Below are 23,307 nucleotides of genomic sequence, written 5' to 3' on the forward strand. Positions count from 1 at the left end.
AAAAAAGGTTGACTCTGGCTACATGTTGTATAGTTTTAAGTTTCTCTTTGAACCAGAGCATTGTTTCCCATTCTTATAACTGCTGGTCCATACACAGTTATATATACTAAGCTGTGAATGAGTAGAGTGTTCCCAACATAGACTGCTGTCATGAACTTGAAACATTTCTAAAAACATGGCAAGTCTACATTACGCTCATCTCTTTAATAATCCTGTTTTGAAATACAAAACATACCTTTGATAATGCTAATTTTTATTCAGAAAGAATGAACAGCTGTCACATCTGCTTATCTCACCTCCTGTATCATAAGTCAGGGAAAATATTTCAACTCAGGTAGTAAAGAATAGAAGTGTAAGTCATTATATTTGACAAAATTATTTATTATCTTAGTGGAAAAGGGTATAGATGATGCTTTTTCAGTCTCTTTTAACAGCAACTTGAAGCCTTGGAAGTGCACATTGTCTTTGAAGGATAAAAGGGGCTCAAAATTAACTCTTCCAAACTGAGGTGTGCTTCTTAACACTAAGAGGCAGCTAGCACAGCAGCTTGAGTCCTCCTTGCTTTTGAGAACCAACATGGTTTCCCATTACAGATATTCATATAGACTAGCCCCTGATCGGAAATATAAGTGTAAAATGTCATTCCAAGGATGGGAACATATGACCAGTTTATATGCCAAATCTTTAATGCAGTCAAAGTTACTGGATTTACCACCAAAATATTCCTTGCTAACAGCGTTCCATCTGTGATGTCTGTTTCTCTTCACCTTGTACATTTTAGTCATGAATTAAAACTTGGAAATTGCAATTTAATAGGCATTTCTAAAAGAATGAATTCTGTCATTTTTACATTGACTCATGTCTGGCATTGAGACAATATGTAGCATTATTTCTCAGTATGAATAAGAGAGAAGATAAAAAATTGCTGATCCAGAGGCTTTTTCTGTAGACCACAGATATATTTCCCCCCACTTCAAAGAAAAGGTGAAAGTAAATAATTTGCTTTACAACCATGTAATATAAGCTTTACTGTGTTTGGCAAGTGCATCATATCAAAATAATAGGTTGCTGTGTTTTGTAGGAAAACAGTGGATTGCCAGTATAAAACATAAAGTCCAGAGACAACTGCCAAGTCCAACATGGATTTATCTTCTAAGTACCCACATGTGAACTATGTGAACTGTACAGACTGCAGCCATTAGGCATGTGATTACTTGAGCTGCGCTGCTGCTGGAGGTGGGAAGGAGCTCAAGCTGGTATTTCACAGTCCCTTTAAGCTGACCACCAGAAGAGGTGATTACATTGTGTCTTTGCAAACACACACCTACCTTGAGCTGTGTATTTCTCCTGTTTCTTGCCTGCATGAGCGAGCTGCATAAGGGAGCTGTTTTCGCCAAGGAGATACTCCTGGGAAGATCACTTCTAGCTCCTGCCTCCTTTGCTCTTGGCCATATGATCCTTTCTTCCTTGGTGCTCATCAAGGATGTTGCTCAATCAGTTTAACTCATTAATCAACAGAATGTAACTTGTGATACTTTGCTTTCGTGATTTTCTCAGGTTGTAGAAAGTTGGATCAGCTCATGGAAGGGCACTGGCAGAGAGCACTGGAACTGGCACAGGGGAGAGCAGTGGGAGCTGGAGTTCACCATACAGCAGTGGTGATCCACTGTCTTCATTAAGTCGCAGATGGAGTGATGCACCTTACTCGTAAGAGAGAAGTAGCAGTACATTTTTTGGTATAGAACAGATTTAACAAAGTTTGATAGTAAATGCAGCAGTGGTTTGAGAAGATTCGATGGCAAGGTACATGTTTACTGCACAGAGGACAGGGTCAGACAAAACTGTCAGGGAGACCCTCCTGTTGAGTCATGACGTTCAGAAAGGACCCCTTTGCATCCTGAACTCCTCCTCAGAGGGGAGTCTAGGTGGGGCTAGATCCAGACATAGTCTTAGACTTGGTCACCAATTTATATCTAAAGGATTATCTATGCACAATCAATCCTTTATATTGCTTAGCTAAGATTTCAGAGTTTAGTCTATTATTCACTTATCAGAGTGAAAAGTCAGAGGTATATTCAGTATTTTTAAGCTTAAGCACCCATTAGAAATTAATCTGACCAGTTTCTCCATAACACTTTTGATGTCATACACTGACCTTTTGGGGTCTCCATTAAGAGTAGCTGTTGTGGTTTTCTAACAGTGGCTACCGTATTATTATAATAATTTAAATTATAAAAATCTATTGTGACAAGGAATCTCTCAGCCTCGAGTAACCTTGAGAGGCTCCCTACTCAAGGGGAGATCCCAGTGTGCAGCCTGCTGCCATGCAGGAGAGCTCAACGGGTCCACGGAGTAAGATAATCAACTCACAGTCGTGTTTGCATACTGACAATTTCTTTTGCACTTGGCTTGAGTCAGACCTTGACCAGCACTGGTAAGTGGGCACGTGGTTCACAATAGCCCTTGGCTCTTGTGTTCTTACCTGTCTTTGGGACACAGCCCTCATGACCCAGATCCATCCATCACTACCACCACAGGTTATCTCTTCAGCATTGTCATGGAAACAAGGGTCAGGACTGGGGGGGGAGGGCAGGGGAAGGACCACACTGACATTGCTTAAATGTCCAGCTGTGAATCCAACTTTCACTGGGGCTCAGGTAATTTTAGAGCCTTATAAAAGGCAGAAGCCTTCTGGAACTTAGTTCTTCAAGCAGGAGGTATAAGCAAGCATATTTATTCCCCATGATAGTTCATTTGCATTTTCTACAGATTAAATTGTTTCTATAGACAGCATAAACTGTAAGAGAACCAATGCCCCTCTCTGGATTACCTTGTCCAATGGTTCAGCTAAGGTGAAATTCACATCAAGATACCTTAATTTAACAAATATATTTGGTGTCTGAATGTGAGCAAGATGCCCACGCTCCCACTCCAGTCTGAAGACTGCAGAGACCTCATCAGCTCACCTAAAGTAGACACCTTTATCCGGTCAGCTAAGTAGCTCTTTAGACTATTAACTAGAACGATAACTTAGACTTACCTGACACAAAGATGTTTACATTCCTGGAGCTGTTTTCTTCTACTGGGGATCATTTCAACTGCCAAAACATGGGCATTCTACACTCAGGCTTTTAGTTAAGACAATCTACACAAGACCTGTGCTGTTCTGGACCAGCACCTGGAAGCCCAGTTACGTACCTTAAATGGCATTGGACATCTGTGTAAAGGAACTGAATCATACACTGATTGCCTTGGGAGGAAAGGGTTTGCTCTTGTCTATCTAGCTGGATTCCTCCAACAGCTCCCTCCCTGTGTCTAGAGAAAAGAGAGTAGTACATTACTAAGTTAAACACTGGGAGCCATTCAAGAGACAGCATTTTCCATAGAGACAGACTATCTGACATTTCTGACATCTCAGAATTCATACACTGCTAGATTTTAACTATCACTACAAGTCACTATCGAGGTTTGTCAGAATATCTGGTTTGTGGATTCAGCTGTAGGTACAGATCTTGAACCACTGCAGCTTGTTTATTTGCAACCACAGGCTATTCCAGCCAAAGGTAAACTGGTCTGCTAAGCTAGTAACACATGAATAGACATTTCTGGGTACAGCATGTCCTATTTCCATCTATAAATTTAGGTCCATGCTTCTACTTTTAACTACAGACATATCAATCAGTGAAAACACTGATCCTATTAGGCATTGCTTGTATTCTAAGAAAAGCTGCATTCAGCTTTATTAAATGAGAAATACTTGATTTCTCCTCATAAACCCTCTATTTTCCATTGAAATAATTATCTGCAATAAAACACGCTGTGTCAGGACAAATCGAAGACAATACATTTATTAAACTTTGAGAAAAACAAACAAAACACTGACATAAGTAAAGTTAAATAGAAACCGAAAGATACATCTTCTGACCAGCGTATAATGGCTTGTGTGACCAGTAAAGTACCAAAATGACATTCTGAGTTTGACTGAGGTATTTTAACTATTTTTGGCAATAGAAACAGAGTAGGAAACTTGTTCCAAACACACATAGGCATTACTTGTATTAGTGTCTACCATCTATGGAATTTTATATGAAACTAAATAATGTAGCTGTTAGAAAAATATAGCAGCAAATGAGCAGAATATCTAATGCACATTTACCATAAAGTACGTGCTAAACTCAAAAATCCCACCCAATAGCTGGGCCCAGTCCTGTAGCCCTTGGTCACAAAGACAGCATTGGTGAGTTCAGTGGGAGACATCATGAGCAAGACCAGCATTCGCTGCACTTCATACACTCCTGTTCAGGTCAGAAAAAAGAAATCAACATCCCTGCCTGCTTTGTAAGAAGAACCCTGCTATGATGAAACCATGGCCTAGGAAGGTAACTTCCGAAGCAGCAATAGTTCATTGCAAAGCTCTGTCAAGTTCTTAATAAATGTAAGAAAAAAGATGGCTTTCCCACCAAGTTTCAGGTTTCTCTCCTCTCCTTCTGAAAGTCTGCCTAACACAGTTGTAGAAGATGCTGTTAGGCTGCAAAAAATAAAAAACACTTTTGAACAATACTGTATCCAATTCTCTAGTTCTACTGAAGTCTTCTAATCCTGTTATATCTTTAAAAATGAACTGCTGGCTAACTCCTGAAGTCCTTATTTTGTTGTTTTAATCAAGACTTTATGTGACACAAACTAATAAATGTAGTGACACTTTTGGTTGTAGGAGGGCTTCAGAAGTTGGTCAAATGTGAAGAGATCATGCTGCTAAGTCACCAGAGGTTATTCCTGTGTTCTCAAAAATTTTCAGTGAAAGTATAGTGGTCAACAACATTTTACTTGTAAAAAAGTATATTAGTAGCATTAACCAGAATCTGATAAAAACCAGAATAATTTGCCCAAATATTTTGTCTATTTTAAAGTTTTCTACAAAACTTTAAATCGAATGTATATTTCTATATTAGTTACCATAAGAAAGTAATAGAATCTGTTACTTTAAGTTTCTACAATATTTCAAAATTTCTCTACAGGTTTCTTTGGAGGTACAAAATGGTTCTGTAAAAATCTATTTTTTCTTTTTGCTGTGAACAAAACTTTTATAAAACAGAAAACTCCTTTTTAACATTGCAGCAATTACTTTCCTTACATGGGTCTTCATAACTGTACTACAGTGTGTAGTTAATAGAAAACATTATACTTTATGACTAAAATATTAAAATAGATTTTATTAATTTATATAAGTCAAAATAGATGTGTTATTTATTCAATCTACTTGTTTTTTCACCTATATGTTCAGTTCCTAATTATTGATATAAAGATCTCTGCCAACAGCACAGTTTTTACTAAGTTTTTAGACTTTAAACCACCTGATTTTTAGCTTTATCAAAATGCATGATTTACTGTACATTAAACATAGTAATTTCAATGTTTACTATCACAAAAATCAACACCCACAAGAACAAGACAGTCACTGCTAGTAAAACACTCTCAAGACAAATTCATAGATAATATTTACAGAACACAATAGGAATATTTTGATGAATATTTTATGTTTCAACATTGCAGACAGAATTATAAGAACCACGAAAAACTTGTAGACTTCATTTTGGTTTCAGCATACAAGCCCGAGTTGACTCTCTGCTGTGAAATACTGCACACATCTAGTCAAAGAAGAGCTACGGCATGATTTTGTTCAGCTGGTCTGTGCTCACATAGCCACAAGACACGTTGAATTCCTTGTCTGGCACAGGCACTGCAGTTGCATTCAGCACAAGGCCTTGTGGAGAATGAACGATATGAATAGACGTATAGTCTGGGACAGGCATCTCTGAGTTTGGGGTTTCTGCTGTTGAAGTTCCAAGATTGACACCGGTAGTGGTAAGGCTCTCTGCGGTGAAGTAAGCATCCTCGTTACAGCTTTGCTCCTGAACATGCGGCTCATACTCTTCATGGGAAGTTACAGCAATACATTTTTTCACATCTGCCTCACAGAAGTAGGCACTGTCCATGGTGAAGTTTTGTCTTGTGCAGCCTTCACATTTTGCTCTCCCCACCTTGGATTTCTGCCCTGGTGAAAGTACAACACTGCCTGCTGGAGTAATATCACTCACTTGCGCATAGAAGTCAGTATTTGTCAATGAATTCTGGTTACTTAGCTGGGTATGGACTGATGGACTAGCTAGGTCAATGCTGCCTGCAAAAGGTGGCCATGGCTGGCTATTTTGGGACTGAGTACTCATATGTGGCCGTTGGGTGTCTGTATTGGCAAGGGTTGGAAGTGACTCATCATTATCTCTTCTATCAAGGCACAAGAGATCCTCTTCTTTTTCAGTTCCCTTTTTGAACTGATCAATATCAGAGATGGCATCACATGTGTCACTTGCACTGAAGTCTGTCTCTGGAATATCTGGTTCACAACAACTGGCCCGTCCAGAATCGTCATCTTTCGCTCCCAAGCAACTGTGTGATTTCAGATGACCTTCACTCAGGAGCCTGTCAGTATCTGAGACTCTGTTCTTTTCATCAGGGTCTTCTATGTCCAACTCAATAAACTCAACCCACAAGTCATCATTGTATAGCTGTGACTTGTAGCTGTCGTGGCTGGCTAAGATGGAGTTCACTTCATCTAGCTTTCCTTTCTATAAAGCAACAGAAAATGAATGTCATAAAGGAAATAATGAAAATGTTTGTGCTTTTTATGATGTTAACTTAAGCAAAGCTGATGTCATAATTGCAAGGGTTTTTTTATTATTTTATGAAAATAATTCTGTGGCAACTCTCCCCGTGTCATAATTTTTCTACAAAATTTTTCTGCCTGGGACAACAATTGTCACCTGCTACTACTACAGTGATTCCCACTGTAGAGTTTAGAGCACCTTTAGAGTTTAGAGTATTACCTTCAAGAGATCTGGGTCGATCCCTTTAATCTTTGGAACAGGCACAGGAGGAAATATGAGCATTTTTATTCTGGAAAAAAAAAAGATGGCTTTTAATTGACAGTAGTCCTTTTTGAGGAAGTCAGAAATAAGAGAGCCTTACATTGCACTTATACTTAATTACTTCAAAACTGAAACATCTGAAGATTCAATTTCAAATAGTCCTAAGGAAAAGAATGATTCTTTTCTGTCATTGCAAATTAAAACCGAAGTTTTCTGCCACCTTCCTTGTTGAAATCATATACATTTATGTGGGAATCCATTTTGGAATCTGGTCTTTGATAATTTAATGCTCTATAGAAACAGAATAAATTCCTAGAGGTCTGTCAATAGTTTCCCTTTTTAAGTAATTTTCAAAGGAATCTGACAGGAGCCTCAGGGTGCAGAGTGACTTTCCCAAATCCTTCTTTCCAGGGGCAGAGTAGTTTTGCATAAGCCAAATAAATTTAAATAGGGGAACAGGAAAAGGGAGTTGGTGAAAAGAGTGAATGACTTTAGAACTAATAAATAAAACAGAAACACAACTGCAAAAATTTAGGCTAGTGTTTTGCCATCTCTATGACACTTCTGTTTTCTGAATTACTAACGTAACAATATGTAATAATGACAGTAATACCTAGTAATAACTCTTGCAGAGGAAGGACTAGTAACTGGCTTATGCATGTACATACTGTGGAAATATGTATTACTCTGATCCTTCATAAAGTGGATTTCTGATTTTTGAGGGGACAAAAAAAGCCCAAACCCAACAAGAAAACCCAATCAGAAGGATGATTTTCCATTAGTAATAATCCAACAATAGCAGGCCATGTCTATCTCCTCTACTTTACCTCCCTGCTTCTTTTGCAAACGGATAAACCGTAGTTCTCAAAAGGAAAATTCAACATTCTCTTTATATGGGGCTATTTGCCCGTTTTAGAAAGTAAGCTGTGGGGATGGTAAATCCAAATCCAAACATTAGTTTTGCTGCATTGTTAGTGACCTTAGTGAGGTCCAGAGAGGATCAGAGGAGACTTAAGAGTGCCAGAGAGAAATTTAGGCACCTTCTGCCAAACTATGGAAGGCCCAAATTCCCCAGCTGCTTTTCTTTTTGGTAGACCCTCAAAGTTCTGCCCAGCAAGCCTCAATGAGAGCTAGAAATCCGGTGATTTTATACTGGGTGGGCTGTCAGGGTACCAGTTTCAGATTTGTACTTACACTTGAATCCACAAATACGCTGTTCTGACAGGATTGGGGACTCTTCTAATGACACAAAGGATTTTATCACTCACTGCCTGGAGAAATCATTCAGGAGAACTACGCTCTGCTCTCTTCTCAGCCTTCCATAATTCAAGCCTGCATCTCTCAAATCTAAGAGTATGGCCTAACCGTACGGCACCTGTCCTAGGAAGCCTGGTTCAGATCTGATGAGATCAAAACTGAGGATGAATTGGTATCTTTTCAGATACAGGGGGAAGCCGAGCCTGGATATTTTGCATTATGGGAAGCCCACGCAGCCTGCTCCTCTGCAGAATACACTGCCACTCCTACCACCGCATGCACCAGTTTGAAGGAAACGGTGCAGGCCCATAGGTCCAGAAAAAACTTTCCAAATGAAGGGTCTTCAGTGGAGAAAAGCCTCCTCCAGCAGCCATGATTAGCATGGGGAATAAGCTCTGATCAGAGACATGCATCAGCCCTACAGGATCTTTTGTGACTGTGCCACTCCTTGCTCAGTGTGCTGACCTTGGTGAGCTCCTGGTCCCACATGAGAGTTGTTCTCGCCCCATTCTGACACATGAAGCTTTTGTCATGCATTGTTATCAGCAGCCTTGCTCTTAACCCTGGGATCGGGATACTATTGCAGGGAGTAGCTTCCTGACATTAAGCTCTGCCAAAGCATAGTGCCACTTGCCTACATTGTTTTTTTAGAGCTGCTCCACCTGCACTATATTGTTTTCATTTCAATGGCTTGTTTTTATGCTGAGGTGTGCAATACGCCTCAGTGTTCATTTTCAAAGTATATATACAAGACCACCGACAACATGCATGGATTTGCACCAACAACATCATGGGATTTGACCATGCTGTTACTTCACAGTCTAGGACAGTATTGGTATGACACCCCAGCTAAATTATTTTGTCAAAACCTATCCCTGAACATCCATATTAGGGGATGAATTCATTTTGAGACCATTTTGTCATTTTTATGTATGTTTCATTTTTATATGTGACACAATTTTATAATTTTTATAAAAGATACAATCCTGTGCTTTGTTTTATTCTATTCATGTTCTTTATAGAAGCTGCACCCTATCCACAGAGACCAAGTATCTACCTATGACTCAAGCTCTTTCCCTTGGCTCTATGAAGAAATAGAGTAATGAAACAGTCTAAGAACAACAACAAATACAGATGTTTGTGTGAAACTTTTGACCAGTATGTGGGTAAAAAGAGTATTTACAAAATTTGAACAGACTAAAAAAACAATCCCCTTCAAAGCCTAAGTAAATTAACTATGTAAATACTACAGAATAAAATTTTCTGCAATTCAAAAGGAAGGAGCTGTCAACATAATCAGATTCCTACCACTGAAGGCCCAGTATGTACATATGCCAGAGTCCTTACAGCTTATGAGAACGGATAACAATTTTCAAAATAATTTCTAGCCCCCCAGATTTGAAACAATTGAAGCACCCTATTTTCTAAGCTACAAGTACATAAAATCTGACAAATAAAACTCTCTACCTTGGTTGTTTAGACAGCAGGATGAAGATCACTGTTACGGCCAGCCCACATGCTCCGAAGATAACAACTAAGAACCATGGAAACTCAATTTCTGAAGCATTAGAACAAAAAGATATTAGCAGGAATCTGCATCTCTGTTGCATTAATTTCATCTTTCTCTTTCACTACCTGAGGATTCCAAAGCGGTAAATACGGACAGTAGAATTTTTAGTTACTTAAATGTGAAAGTTCTCTGTTAAGCAGAAATAAAAATACCCTTTTGGTTTTCATACTGCATTTGTGAGTCCACTGAGACTCCTTGTGAAAACAGATTGAGTTTTTAAATACAAACAAGATCTTAGTATAGATAATATATGTAGCAAAACCAGCCATGAGGAACATACTGCCTATTTGGAACATGCTACCAATAGTCTTGATGGTATATAATGCTGCAGATCATGTTACTGCTTGTTTGCCCAAGCTGAAAGATTATTAATAGCATAGTAAATCATAGATGAACTATTCTTCTCTCACAGAAACTAAAATATGATGGTGTCAAAAAGCATACTACTCTTCTTTCTGAAGGCCAAACTTTAACTACATTGTGAACTATCAACTGAAAAAAAAATACCTCCCTTTTATTTACCTTGCAGGTAGCTACAAAGAATTTAGGTTATTGAGAAATAGCATTTAGTAGGAATGAAGAACAATGGTGCTAAACGAAATGGTTTATCTTTTAAATGCTGGGAATTCCATTATACTTAAGCTGCCACTGTAGTATACAAAGTATAAAGAAATTTATTCTTGTCTTAGGTTCTCCTCATTTGTTCCCAATTTTAAGTTTTCCATGCAAACTTCACTCATTTTTTGGGCCAAGGAATAGTGACAGAAAGCTTTAGAATTCTATACATGAATATAAATATAACACCCTTTCAGGGAAAAGAAAGCAATATAAAATTCAGGTATGAGCTTTAGCCCTGTGTTCACAGCTTAGATTTTGACTGGACAAGTTTTCAAGCATGAGTATACAGTTCTATCTGGATAAGTCTGTGTTAACAGGTCCCTGTTTTAATGGAGAACCAGTAACTCCTTGTCATGTCAGTAAGATCTGTGAATTTCCAGCTGCTTCAAAAAGTTAGAATATTGCATTTGATTTTAACTACTTTAAATGTTTAATACACAGAAAATATAAATTGTAATTCTGTGTTGATATACAAAACAAGAAAGAATAAATTCTCAATCAAATCAGATCACTGCTGCTGTGTGAGATGTATGGACATTGATCAACTTGCAGAATCTGTGCTGTAGTGACTGAAGAAAACTGTGCTTGTAGGGAGATCTTAGATTTTCATGGTATTTTAATTTTGTTCATGTGAAAACCTGGACAACTTAATGCAGCTGGAGTTAATAAAATAAAGCCACGTGTCCAGAACATTAGCTGTTCATGTAAGTTAAGAATGAAAACTTGTAATACAAAGAGTTAAAAAGGGCACTAGCAAGATTTTGAAAGATGAAAGAGTTACGGGGTGGTTTTATTTAAACCTTCACTAATACCCTGGAAAATTAAGTGAAGCAGCTTCATTTTTGCTTTCACAATAATGTGAAGAGCTCGTATTTTGAAGAATTAATTTAGTCAGTAGCTCAGAGCTGAGAATGCTTTAGGAAAAGGCACTGTCTCATTCTTTCCACAGAAAGAAATGTGGTGATCAATGGCTGTTTCCTCTTCTGTCTTTATAGCACTTTACGAACAAGTACAAGCCAGAAGCAAGAATCAGAACACTCACTGTCCATGATAGTATTGGGCAGACCAGAAGAGCATTTTGTTATCATTCTGATAACAGCCAGCAATACAACACTTCAATAAAAATGACAATTCTTTGCTACCAGAGTGCCCATTTTAGACAATGAAGTATGAGATCTAACTGTATTTCAGGCTCTATAAGATGTGCAGGCAGTTACTGTTTTCTTATTCTTAAAGCTATCTGTATTTTTGCTCTCTGATGAGATGTGAAACAGTCTTGCTGAGTTGACTACTGAACTTGTATTTAGAACTTGTACTTTCTCAATCTCACCAAATGATTTTCATGCAGTAGGCTGAATTATCAATCTAGCCACGCATACAATGTCAATGGAAAGGAGAAAATGAACCCCCAACACCACTGAAAAGACAAAAAGCATGGTTATAAAAACACTTCGCTTATTTACCTTCAGCACAATGAACAAATTCAATGCCTGTTTGAGAAAAAGATACATAAAGGACTTCACTGAACTCCCCAAATTTTTCGGAGGTACGTTGTCTTGATCGGACTCGTATCTCATAATCTCTTCCCATCTTCAGAGAGTACAGTGGAACCATTGTCGAGAGCCTGGGTTCTAACTGTAAAGACAGAAGGACTGTGATTTACTTGTTTGAGCTGTACTGGCAGTTTTACACTGCTTCTTGATTTCAGAATTAAACACCTGAAGTAATGTAAATCCTTTGTACTGTTATAACACCACATTACTGACTTCACAATGCCAAAAAGCTTGTTAAAATAACACAGGAGTGTTAAAACTTGTGCAATCAATCTCCCCTACTGAATTAATTTTAAGAAGAAAAAAGATTTAAAGGCCTTCTAACCAGATGCATTGCATCTTACAAATGCACTTATTTGGGGAACACTGCATAGCTCCCAAAATCCTTACCTATATATAAAATGTGATAATGGAGACTCTGTGAGAGCTGGCATCAGATTGCTGGTCTTGAGACTTCTATATTAACTACAACACACTTAGATACTGCCGCACATCAAACAATGTAGGAAGTCACATTGGAGGTCTTAATATGTGAAATCTTTCTCTTCTTCTATTACTCCTCTAGAGTATGTATTTTAGCTCTAACCGCCCGACACAAGTGTAAAAAAAGTAAGGAAAATGAGCACAAAATAGAAATCCATGTGGCAGATATAATTCTACTTCTGTTTCAGAATCAAGGATGACACTGGCAGAACTCATCAAGGGCTAAGAATTAAAACACCTGGAAAACAGCAGCCATTGGGGATTTGAAGGAAGCTTCAACAATACAATCCTATAATCACTGTAGCTGCATAATCTAAACTTGAGACACATTCTGTTAGTAGCTACGATCTGTGGAGTTCTCTGATCCCTGGTGGCTCCAGACTCAAGTGTTCTGAGAACCAACCAGCTGGATTTTGGAGGAGGCACTGATCCCACACAGGCTGCTCTTGTCTGCTAGTGGCTGAGCACAAGATCATGGAGATCAACTGGTCTATACTACAAAGGTTTTTAACATCTCAAGACTATCCAGTTGGAAAGTGTTGGGAAGGGAATAAAATCACACTTATTTCATGCTGTGAAGCCACAAATAGTACACTGAAGATTTACAGGCAGTTGTGTTTCGGTTTGTTGTTGTTGTGGGGCTTTTTTGTTGGGTTTTTTCCCCCTTCTTCTTCTAAGACAATTAGTGGAGATTCTTAGGGATGCTGGACCACACAAAATTTTATGTACTCCAAATAATGGCGGCACTTGGAAAAAGCAGTATGCAGGCTAAATTACAGCCCTGAAAAATACGAGGTAAAATTACTGTAGTTGTGTACCTGAAATTGCAAGAGTTGCTAAAGAACAGATAATGCATTAATGGGCAGGATGTCTCTAGTCCACCAATGAACTAACAAGACACCTGGATGGAGCAAGATTTATAGACTGGGGAAGGTTCAGCATGAACTGAACATATGAATAGCATTTGCCATATGGTTAAATAAGCTAAAAGCCATATGAGAGAGACATGATAAAAGGTAAATAATAATGCATGGCAGCACATAGCAAATTCATTTAAAGTATGGAAAGGGGAGCTTGGAACCAGGCAGCTGCATTGCTGGACTTGAGTCAGTGTACACAGAGTGATGCTTGTGATTGCCATGCTAAAGGAAAGTGTAATAAACTTGCTGTTACACTGAGATGTGTCACTGCGCTGCATGCATGAGCCCGCCCTGTAAGAGGGCTTTAACACAAGACTGTGGAGCAGCTGTTTGTCATGGATCAGCTGGAGCCCCTGGGACACTGAGAGTACCCAGTGGGATGGGGCAACAGAGGCAGAGGCTGGCCCAGGCATGACAGCAACCAAGGCAATGGTTTTCACCAACTTTAACAGAAAAACACTGAAAACTGGGAGATGGGCAGTACCAGGGAAAGGTTCAGATGTACCCTGGGTAGGAGTAGCACAAGGCTGGGCACCCATACAACACACGGAGATACTAGGCTGTATATCCAATGCAGTGCAGAGAGATGAGTTTTGCCCCCTCAAACCAGTAAGCCCTGTATCTCAGCCACAGTGCCATATGAACACAGTGATGGTGTTCAGCTCTGGAGCCCATATTCCATGCTTCCCTGCCCTTCACTGCAGTGTGAAACAGACCTTTTCCAGCAAAATCTCAACAAGATAAAGACAGCCAGCAGAGTCCTCCCTGGTCCAGCCCTTTTCACTGAAGACTGATCTGTGATTGCCAATTTCATCCCTTATTACATGGATCTGGGCTTGCGTTTTGTTTTTTTGGTTTTTTTTTTTTTTTTTTTTTTTTTTTTTTTTTTTTTAGTAAGTCAAAAGTTCTAAATCTAAAATATGCTAAATAACTAAAGGAAAATTAGACTTCTAAGATTCCCTATCACACCTACATTTTTAGGCACTTCATAGACAGACACTTCACCATGAAGTCATTCTTCACTATTGCTCAGATGATGTGTGTTTCCACACCTTGTTCAGAAAACACAGCAGACTCACAGGGTCTATATAGCTATTGCTAGTTATGACTAGTAAACTAGTCTATGAATAGACATAAGAGGGGACAGAATGTAATGTGCAACACTTCAAGATAAAAGGGTAGAATTTTAGAAAGATACCCAGCAAGCAGCTAATAAATATGACAATATTTTTTCAAACTGTGATAGAGATTACATTTGGCTCTGTCTCGTGAACACCTGCTATATGAAGATGGGGATTTTCTTGTTTTTAGGAAGTTTCTCAGAAAATAAATTTGATCCTCTTATCACTGTAACTTACTGTTATAATAATTTTAGTTCTCTTTCAATTCATAATTTATCTATACCCAAGTAGTAAACGGACTGAAAAAAATGAACGCTATACATGAAAAATCAAACAGGTTCATCCCAAAACGTCTACAAAAATTACAAGTAAGTCTCAGTAAACGGGAGACTTAGTAGAACTGAAGTACTACAAATTAATCCTTTCTATCAGTTTTGTATCAGTTATATGTAAAAGCATATGGCAAAGCAGTCAAAAATTATCCATTTTCTAAAAAACTAGTAATAACAATATAACTAGGCATTTATCTCTGTACTGCTTCAACACTCATTACGGAAGATATTTGTAGCAAAGAATGCAAAGAGTTAAATTGTTGCTCCAATGCTGTTATTCAGAGTTCGGTGATTGTCTTAGGCCAGAACAAGTTTTTGTTCAGAAATCTCTTTTTTTGTGCTCTGGTAAGTGACTCAGTGAATTATGTCATGGTTGTGCTCTTAAGCTGAAAGGCACAACAACTTACAATATATACGGCTGCAGTACAACATAATGCAAAGTACTACTTTTCTTGAGGCAATGACAGTATTCAGCCATTCCTTATCTGTTTTCTGAAAGAAGAAACACTGATCTTCTAGCCTTTGCTCTCCTGAGAAGAAATAGTCTCAAGGCATGCTGGAATTACTGATGGTACTGGAGCAAAACCAAAGCTTTATTAGGGTATTTATATGATTGATACCTAAAGGCTTATAAAAAAACATGTGCATTTTCAAAGAGGTTTCCGTATTGCCACCTGCTTTTGTAAATCCCATAAATACCCTGCAGATTTTCAAGTTCTTAAGGGGTATTGATTTACTACCTAAAGTTAACTCATTTCATAGGCTTTAATACAGGCTATACAGTAAGTATAGCGTAAACCAGTATGGAGAGAAATTTAGACAAGCATTAGGAAAAGTTATAGACATTATAGGCCTGTGTGGCTTAGTAGACTTAATAGTAAGGTGTAAGATAAACAGAAAATGCTAACATTGAGAAAGATAAAAGGTGAGAAGGTGTCCAAGGTCTTTCACAGATGAAGGCAGGCAAACCAGTCTGACTATGTTTCAATTGGTAAATTTGCTTTTTGCAAATTTGCCTTTTGTATATTAAAACAAACCAGTAACGTTAATAGTTGCTTTCCTTCTGTCAGTTAACTCAGTTAATAAGAAAGCAAATGAAGGGTTCTGCTTTGAAATGATGTTCTTAATGCACTGAAATGGTGTTCAGGAAATGTTCTCCATATGCAAGTACGTCACAACACACTGGCACTTAGCCTGTCCATTCAGGTAAGCTGGGTACAGCTTCTTGACCATAATAGGAAAACTAACTGCTCAAGAACTTAATTGATTTTCAAAAAGAAAACTTAAAAAGATTTGGGGTATATGTATTTTATGTTTCCAAGGACTATCCATATAGTCACAAATTTACCATTGCTGTCTGGTATGAAATCTGTATGCCTTATCTATGTTGCATTATTTTTACTTCCTTATTGTATTTTAAGTTATAACTCAAAGCTGCTTTTTTTTTTTTTTGTTTTGGTTTTGTTTGTTTGGTTTTTTTCAATCTACTGAAATGATAATTATAAATATAGGAACTACAGGTACCCTGAAGAATCTTGGACTGACATGGTGACATTTTCCAAGCAAAATATTCCTGTTCCAACTACTAAAAATACCATGCACTGTTTCAAATAGCTGTGGTTTAGGAGAACAACAGAGAAATATTTTAACCTGGAAAACACTTCTATGGATGTTTGTATACTTTCTGGTCTAACACAAGGATTTCAGGGTTTGTAATTATCATCCTGCATGCCAACTATCTTGACACATTGTTACAATGCTTGCTAGAAAACTTCAGAAGAATATAGGTATGTTGTTGAAGACTTCAGGTATCATCTAATTAGCAATTACAAGCCTGTTGCTTTTCATAGTAGTACAGAAGTGTTAGGGACAGAACAAGCCTGCACTGTACTATGACTATTGTATAATAAATATTTGCTTCATACCTCCTTCCATTTTGTCTCATTAACTTCTTTGTACTGCAATTCATACTCCAGAGTAATCCATCCCTTCTGAACATCTGCTGTTGGTGGTGGATCCCATCTTACCTGGATATCCCCATGGATCCCAGTCTGACTAGTATTTAGCAGAGTCCAGTTAAGGTGGACAGGGGGATCAGGTAGTACTGTTTAAACAGAGTATTTGGAATAAAACAGCCAGTTTTCAATGTGAAATGATCATTCTTACTACACACTGTTAAATGATTTCAAGACTAAAAAAGCACATTAACTACATATTTGCTGATTAAAATCTAAAATGACAAAAGTCACTACGTTTGGTACCAAGAAGGCAGCCTGCCATTTGCAGTAGACATGCTCTGCATGAATCTCACCCAAGTGACTAATAAAGAATATGAAGAATGTATTAACTATTACACTACATTTCCCAATAGCAGTTTTTAAAACACTGAGACACAATTCTCCACCAACATTTAAATATAGAGTTCTTACTAGAAATAAGAACAGTAACTGGAGTAACACAAAAAGGGAAATTAAATATTTAGTAAGTAATATAGAAGTACATTGAAAAACTATGGTATCCGAAAATTTGTCTAATTTTGCTCAGTTGAAGAAAAGACAGCAGTGGGTATTGTAGTCACTTGCAGGAATAAATTAATTGCATAGATATACACCACTGCTCTTAACAACTGGCAACATCTGCAATGTCCCGGACAGTCATAATTCATACTGTAATAAATACAAATTCTAGTTTAGGAATGCTAAACATCTTGATTCTGTAGATAAGTGTTGATTCAGGTGGTTCCAGAACTTTGCAGAATCAAGATTTTAATGCCATCCTGGGTCACACTGAACAAGTATTTGTAGCATCCATTAGAAAGGTCTCAGAGTGACAGCAAAGGCAAGCTCATCTGCACACTTTTGGGAGACCACTGGTATTCAGAAAGAGAAACCATGTATTTACTTTTGTTTGTATTTCTTAGAAACTAACTTTTCGGAGAGTGAAAATTTAAGTACAGTGTTAATATGAAAGCTTATAGCATCACACCTATTGTGACAGAAAAACACAGAGATAAAATGCGTAATGGAAGCATACCTATTTCATCAACGCTGAAACACTTTTCATCAAATACTTCATCTTTATTGGCAAGCTTAACACAATATGGTATCCAAATAGAGGTGTAGGATGTGTTGAAGTAACAGCTATTTTCTCCTGCAGTGATATAATCAGGGCATTCTTTCCAGTCCTCATCATTCCTAGAATGACAACAAAAATGTAATATACGTGAGAGAGGAACTTATAGATCTTACAAAGTACAAATTACAGATGTTACAAGACGCATTATTGATAAGTCATAACTTACATGGAAGTGAGAAAAACATGTCAGTATTGACTGTAATTTACAATGAAACCAAACCACTATGCAAGCAACCTGCATAAATGAATTTAGGTTCTCATGTAGTGTCAGCGGCATTTCTATGCTTTGGATGGTGCTTCAAAAGAACAGTCAGAGAGCACATCTTGCTACGCTGGTAGGTGCTAATGACTGAGGTAAATTTGATATACATTTAAGCAACTGCTATTCAGGCAAATGCAGGAAGATAGCCATCTACATAACGAGGTCTGAAACAGTGAAAGCCAGTCCTTATGGCAGATCAGTCCTGCACCAACTGCACAGTCAAAGACAGGGGAGTGAGTTGCTCTGGGGCACTAATTGGGATGTAAGCACTGGAGCATTTATTGCTCACCCAGGGAAGTGCCCAAGGGTGGATGCTGCAAGAGACTCGGCACAAACCAACCCAGGACTGCAGGATGTGACAAAGCGAACAGAAATACAGTGCTCTAAGTAAGGAAGGGCTACATTCCTTGGGAAACAGAACTTCTAAAACACAGGCTTGGAACTACTGGCGAGAACCCTTTTTGTTCAAAAATTCATAATGTTCTCTGTACATAAAAGAACGGCAGCAGGAAACACCACATTCATTTAATCTCTTACAAAAAGACAAACCAGCGGAGTTATAAAAAGTGCCATGAACCCTCAGACTGAGAAACACTGCTACTTGTCATTTCAATGTGTCCAAGCTAAAACTACTCACCAGGTTCAAAACTAAACAAGTCTTCAATTAAAGTAAAGTGGCAATGACCAAATTGTCAGAAACAGTCTACAGGAAAAGTGACAGACATTTATTCAGTATTTCTGAAGTCACTTTAGAAAAAAAATGATCTCATAGTGAACATGTCTGCTGTTGCTGTTCTTTGATACTATCTCTCAGCCCAAACAGGGATCTTTTAAAAAATTACTGTTGTGGTCTGTTAAAAATATATCATAAGTGCCTTTTCTTACCAAGAGCCAATGAAGCTGTACAGAAGGAGGATTAAGCTAAATCAATTATGCCAAGTGCAGCCTTCAATACTGGAGTGGGTGCTTAAGAAGTAAAAAGGCAGATGCTACATAAATTAAGAAGTATTTCTTCCAATAAGCACTGGTTTTGTGCTTAGCTGGTGAGACCAGACACTTTTTCTAAAGGAAGTGCTGTAGCTCTGCCAGAGTTAGGACTAGATACTGACAGTTAAGACACTATGGCTTGTGTTAAGTAGGAGACTGGGTTAAATGATAAATAAGAGTTCAGTTCTGAGCCTTAAATATGCTTGCATATTGAAACGAAACAGAAATATTTTTAATGTGGATGTTGAACTCACATCTTTTACTGAGGTATTCTAATTTCCAGGACAAAGACTTAATATGTGGTTGGCTCAACCTGCGTGGTACTGCTTTATCATAGTTTAATTAATTTCTAAAGTTTGTACCCCACGGTACATGCCACTGACAACTGTTACCTAAATATTTAAACTTAAACAGTGGTTTTAACTTGGATCCCTGTATTTCTGAGAGGTCTCAGAAGAGTAAGCAAGCCAGCCTTGCCACTAGGCTTAAGTTTTCTAAGCAACTGTACCATCACAAGTAGAAAGTGTCTGTAGATTCCAAAAAGGTTGAAAACCAATATATTAAAGTGCATAGGAACTCACACCCTCTTATTCCTGTGAACAAAAGGCCTATTTTCCTTGATAGCCTGGTAATCTCTATGACCTCTTTCAGGCTAATCATTGTAACAAACTGAAAATTACAAAAGCTTAAGTGGAATGTGAATCAGGATTTATCAAGGCTCAATGAAATGAAATCCCCAGTCTCAGAGTCGCCTTTTCACCTGGATGTGCACATTCAATCTAGCAACTGATCAATGGGAGCTTTATAAAATTTTAATACAAATTTGAAATGGGCTTGTATCCAAACTCCACATATGAGCATAGGTATAAGGAATCTCACAGTTGCAAGTTAGGTTGGTAAGGGATAAACTTAAGTTCCCTGTTAAAAACTCATTTTCCAAGCCATACAGTTTTCAGTTTTGGAATCTGCAACCTGGACCTATATTTATTAAGAAGGTGTTCTTAAATATCTGCCAAGTAATGCTTGTTGCTGCAGATTGCCTAATAATGAACAAGAAATTTTGACACTGAAAAATATGCACTTAAACCACAGTTTTATGCCCTTAAAACCAGTGTGGCTCATACCATAACAAAAAAATTAACAGCAATGAGCTAACAGGCACAGCATTCTCTGTCTTTTCCTCTTTCTTTTGTTCTTTCTGTATTATTACCTTTTCATGTACAATAGCTGTATTGTTCCTGGAGCAGTGAGGTTATAAAAATTTCCATCAGTCCAATAACATGAAAATGTCTCCAGTTCAGGTGATCTGCACGTGCTGATTTGTGGCCACCGCAAAAGGTCTGTCAGGAAAAATGGCAGGGGACAGAGGGGGACGCATTAAACAAATCCATAAACCAGATTAACATGCTGTTAAAATGAAATCCAGCATTTTCTAATTCCTTATGTACAATGAGGCAACATTTAAATTCTTTTTATGTGCATATATGCAGATGACTATATCTGTAGGAAGCCAAATTTGAAAAATGGGTCAAGCTGTCTTTTGTGCAGTGTAGAAGTGCTAGTATCACAGCCTGACACACAGCGTGGGCATCTGCCAACCCTGCAGCCTGTAGCTGAATAGAACAGAATAGACTATTTCAGTTGGAACTGACCTACAATGAGCATCTAGTCCAACTACCTGACCACATCAGGACTGACCAAAGGTTAAAGCATGCTGCTAAGGGCATTGTCCAAATGTCCCTTTAAAGACTGACAGGCTTGGGGCGTCCATCAGCCACCTCTAGGAAGCCTGTTCCACCCTCTCGGTGAAGAAGTGCTTCCTGACGTGCAGTCTGAGCCTCCCCTGGCGCAGCTTTGAACCCTTCCCGCGTGTCCGTCAGCGGATCCCAGGCAGAAGGGATCAGCACCTCCCTCCCCACGCCCCCTCCCCAGGAAGCTGCAGAGAGCAGCGAGGTCGCCCCTCAGCCCCCTTTGCTCCAAACCAGACGAGCCCAGAGCCTCAGCCGCCCCGCGCAGGCCATGCCTTCCTGCCCTCCCACCAGCGCTGTTGCCCTCCTCTGGGCGCCTTCGAGGACCTTCACACCCTTCTGAAATGGCGGGGCCCAGCACCGCGCACAGCACCCGGGGTGAGGCCGCACCGGCGCTGGATGCGGTGGGATAATCACCTCTTTTGACCATCTGGTTATTCTTTATTTGATTAGTTCAGCACATATATACCCAAATTAGCCCAGCACTTGCCAAGTGTGGTGCTGCAGAACTTGGTACGATGCTAACCACAGCTTAGTATTCATCCAGCTGCAATGCGTGTACTCATCAGAGCAGCTATCTTGAAGTGAGTTCAGGTTTGTGTGTATGACTTCATGTAGATACAACATTACTCTGAGAAAGAGAAGGACCATTCAAAGCATGTGCCTGTTGCCACATACCACTTCTATATTCATAATTTCTGTTCTTTGACAAAACCAAAACAATGTAGGGCCATGAAATGACTGCTACAATTGGTCATCCTCATCAACCCTTATGAGAAAAATAAAAAACAAAAGTTGCAGGCATGACTCCTTGATTTCAAAGTACGTACTTAACTTTTTCCTAATTTTTAAGGGTCTAATGCCAATACTTCCTATTTGGCCTGGAAAGCTTTCTATGGGAGACCACAAGCACATGGAAGTGTCTATCTCTCTTCACTGACTACCTGGGAAATGTGATCATTTATTTAAGAAAATGTCTCCATAATGCAATTAAAATGCAGGTATTAGTCCAGTGTTTATGACTGGCGAATTGATCCCTGGCCAGAGAATGATACGATGCTACCAGACTCTGCATGAGAACTTCTTTGCAAATATTTCTGCACTATCACAACTGTGAATATGCAAATTTCAGAGTAGACATAAGGAAGAGATTTTTTACAATGAGGGTGGTGAAACACTAGAACAGATTGCCCAGAGAGGTGATAGGTGCTCCATCCCTGGAAACCTTGAAGGTCAGGCTGGATGGGGCTCTGAGCAACCTGATCTAGTGTAAGATGTCCCTGCTCTTTGCAGGGGGTTTAGACTACATGGCTTTGAAAAGTCCCATCCAACCCAAACCATTCCACGGTTCTATGGTAATATTTGGTACAAAACATTTACACTTAAAGTCAGAAAGAGTATTAAGGTACAGACATACAAACACACACACCAGATGCTTCCTCCTGCACATGAGGATTTTGCAGCTTTCCTGCATGTTGATTCCTTTATTTATAGCTCAGGCACAGCCACTCCATGCCACAGCAATTTGTATTTCTTGGGCTTAATGGTTCAAATTGTGTGCTTTGTATTACACGCTGCCACGCATCCACATCAGGCAGTAACTAATATGTGAGTATTACGCATTTCTGTTTTGCTCATCCCGTATCACTGCCTCATTTCACACTTGGACATTGAGCAAGACCTGAATACATGTATGTAAATAAGAGATTTTGTAATTTGGGTGGCTTACCCCCCGGCCCAATTTAGAATTTTTCTGGCCAACCTAAAATAACTGATGTTTGATGGGAAAGAGTTAAACAGGAAGGTTTCTTTCTTAGCCAGCATGTTTCATTTCACTGAACTTTAAATGTGTTTATTTTTTAAATTGGAACAAATTTTGAAATTAAGTGTTGCAGCAAAAAGGAAAAAAAAATCACACTGTTCTTTTTCAGAAAATTTTGAAACAAACCATTTTGAGTATTGTGCCTGATTTTTTTTGGTATGATACACAGTATTTGACAGCTTTGGCTTAAACCCCAAAATGCTTTTGATTGATTTGAGCTTTTACATGTTTTCACAGCATACTTCGAAAAATTTTCACATCATAGAAATCTTCATTAAAACCAGCAGATGGTTGTGAAATTGCAAACTGTCGTAACACAGATCCAAAATAAAACAGAAGATTCAAGAACAGTATAATTTGTTAGATGTATGAATGTTCCAGATCTAAAACTTGAACTTTCTTTCCTATTTAATTGAAAAATCAAATAATTGTTTAAAAGCAAAACAAAAATAAATGAAATTTTGTGCCTTGACTTCAAAGACATAAGTAAAATTGCCTTGATTGCATAATACCTATAATCAACAAGATGTAAGTCTCTCTCTTCTTCTATAAACAGATGGTGTGCAAGGAAGT

The 23,307-nt window shown here is 38.5% G+C and overlaps 1 protein-coding gene across 11 annotated transcripts in view; it reads right to left on the reverse strand.

Moving 5' to 3' along the window:
* Nucleotides 1-3,832: 3,832 nt before the first annotated feature.
* GHR (growth hormone receptor) overlaps nucleotides 3,833-23,307 on the reverse strand; it is a 125,487-nt gene continuing 106,012 nt past the window's right edge. For all 11 annotated transcript variants that reach the window (XM_056324082.1, XM_056324073.1, XM_056324078.1 and 8 more), the window contains 7 exons: nucleotides 20,375-20,504; nucleotides 17,814-17,974; nucleotides 16,706-16,884; nucleotides 11,835-12,006; nucleotides 9,651-9,741; nucleotides 6,885-6,954; nucleotides 3,833-6,626 (listed from right to left, as the gene is read on the reverse strand). In XM_056324082.1, coding sequence (XP_056180057.1) covers nucleotides 5,664-6,626; nucleotides 6,885-6,954; nucleotides 9,651-9,741; nucleotides 11,835-12,006; nucleotides 16,706-16,884; nucleotides 17,814-17,974; nucleotides 20,375-20,382 — 1,644 coding nt within the window. In that variant the 5' untranslated portion in view covers nucleotides 20,383-20,504 and the 3' untranslated portion in view covers nucleotides 3,833-5,663. The remainder of the gene's footprint in view (nucleotides 6,627-6,884; nucleotides 6,955-9,650; nucleotides 9,742-11,834; nucleotides 12,007-16,705; nucleotides 16,885-17,813; nucleotides 17,975-20,374; nucleotides 20,505-23,307) is intronic.

The sequence above is a fragment of the Falco biarmicus genome, chromosome Z, assembly GCF_023638135.1.
Source record: "Falco biarmicus isolate bFalBia1 chromosome Z, bFalBia1.pri, whole genome shotgun sequence".
In the NCBI taxonomy this organism is placed as follows: domain Eukaryota; kingdom Metazoa; phylum Chordata; class Aves; order Falconiformes; family Falconidae; genus Falco; species Falco biarmicus.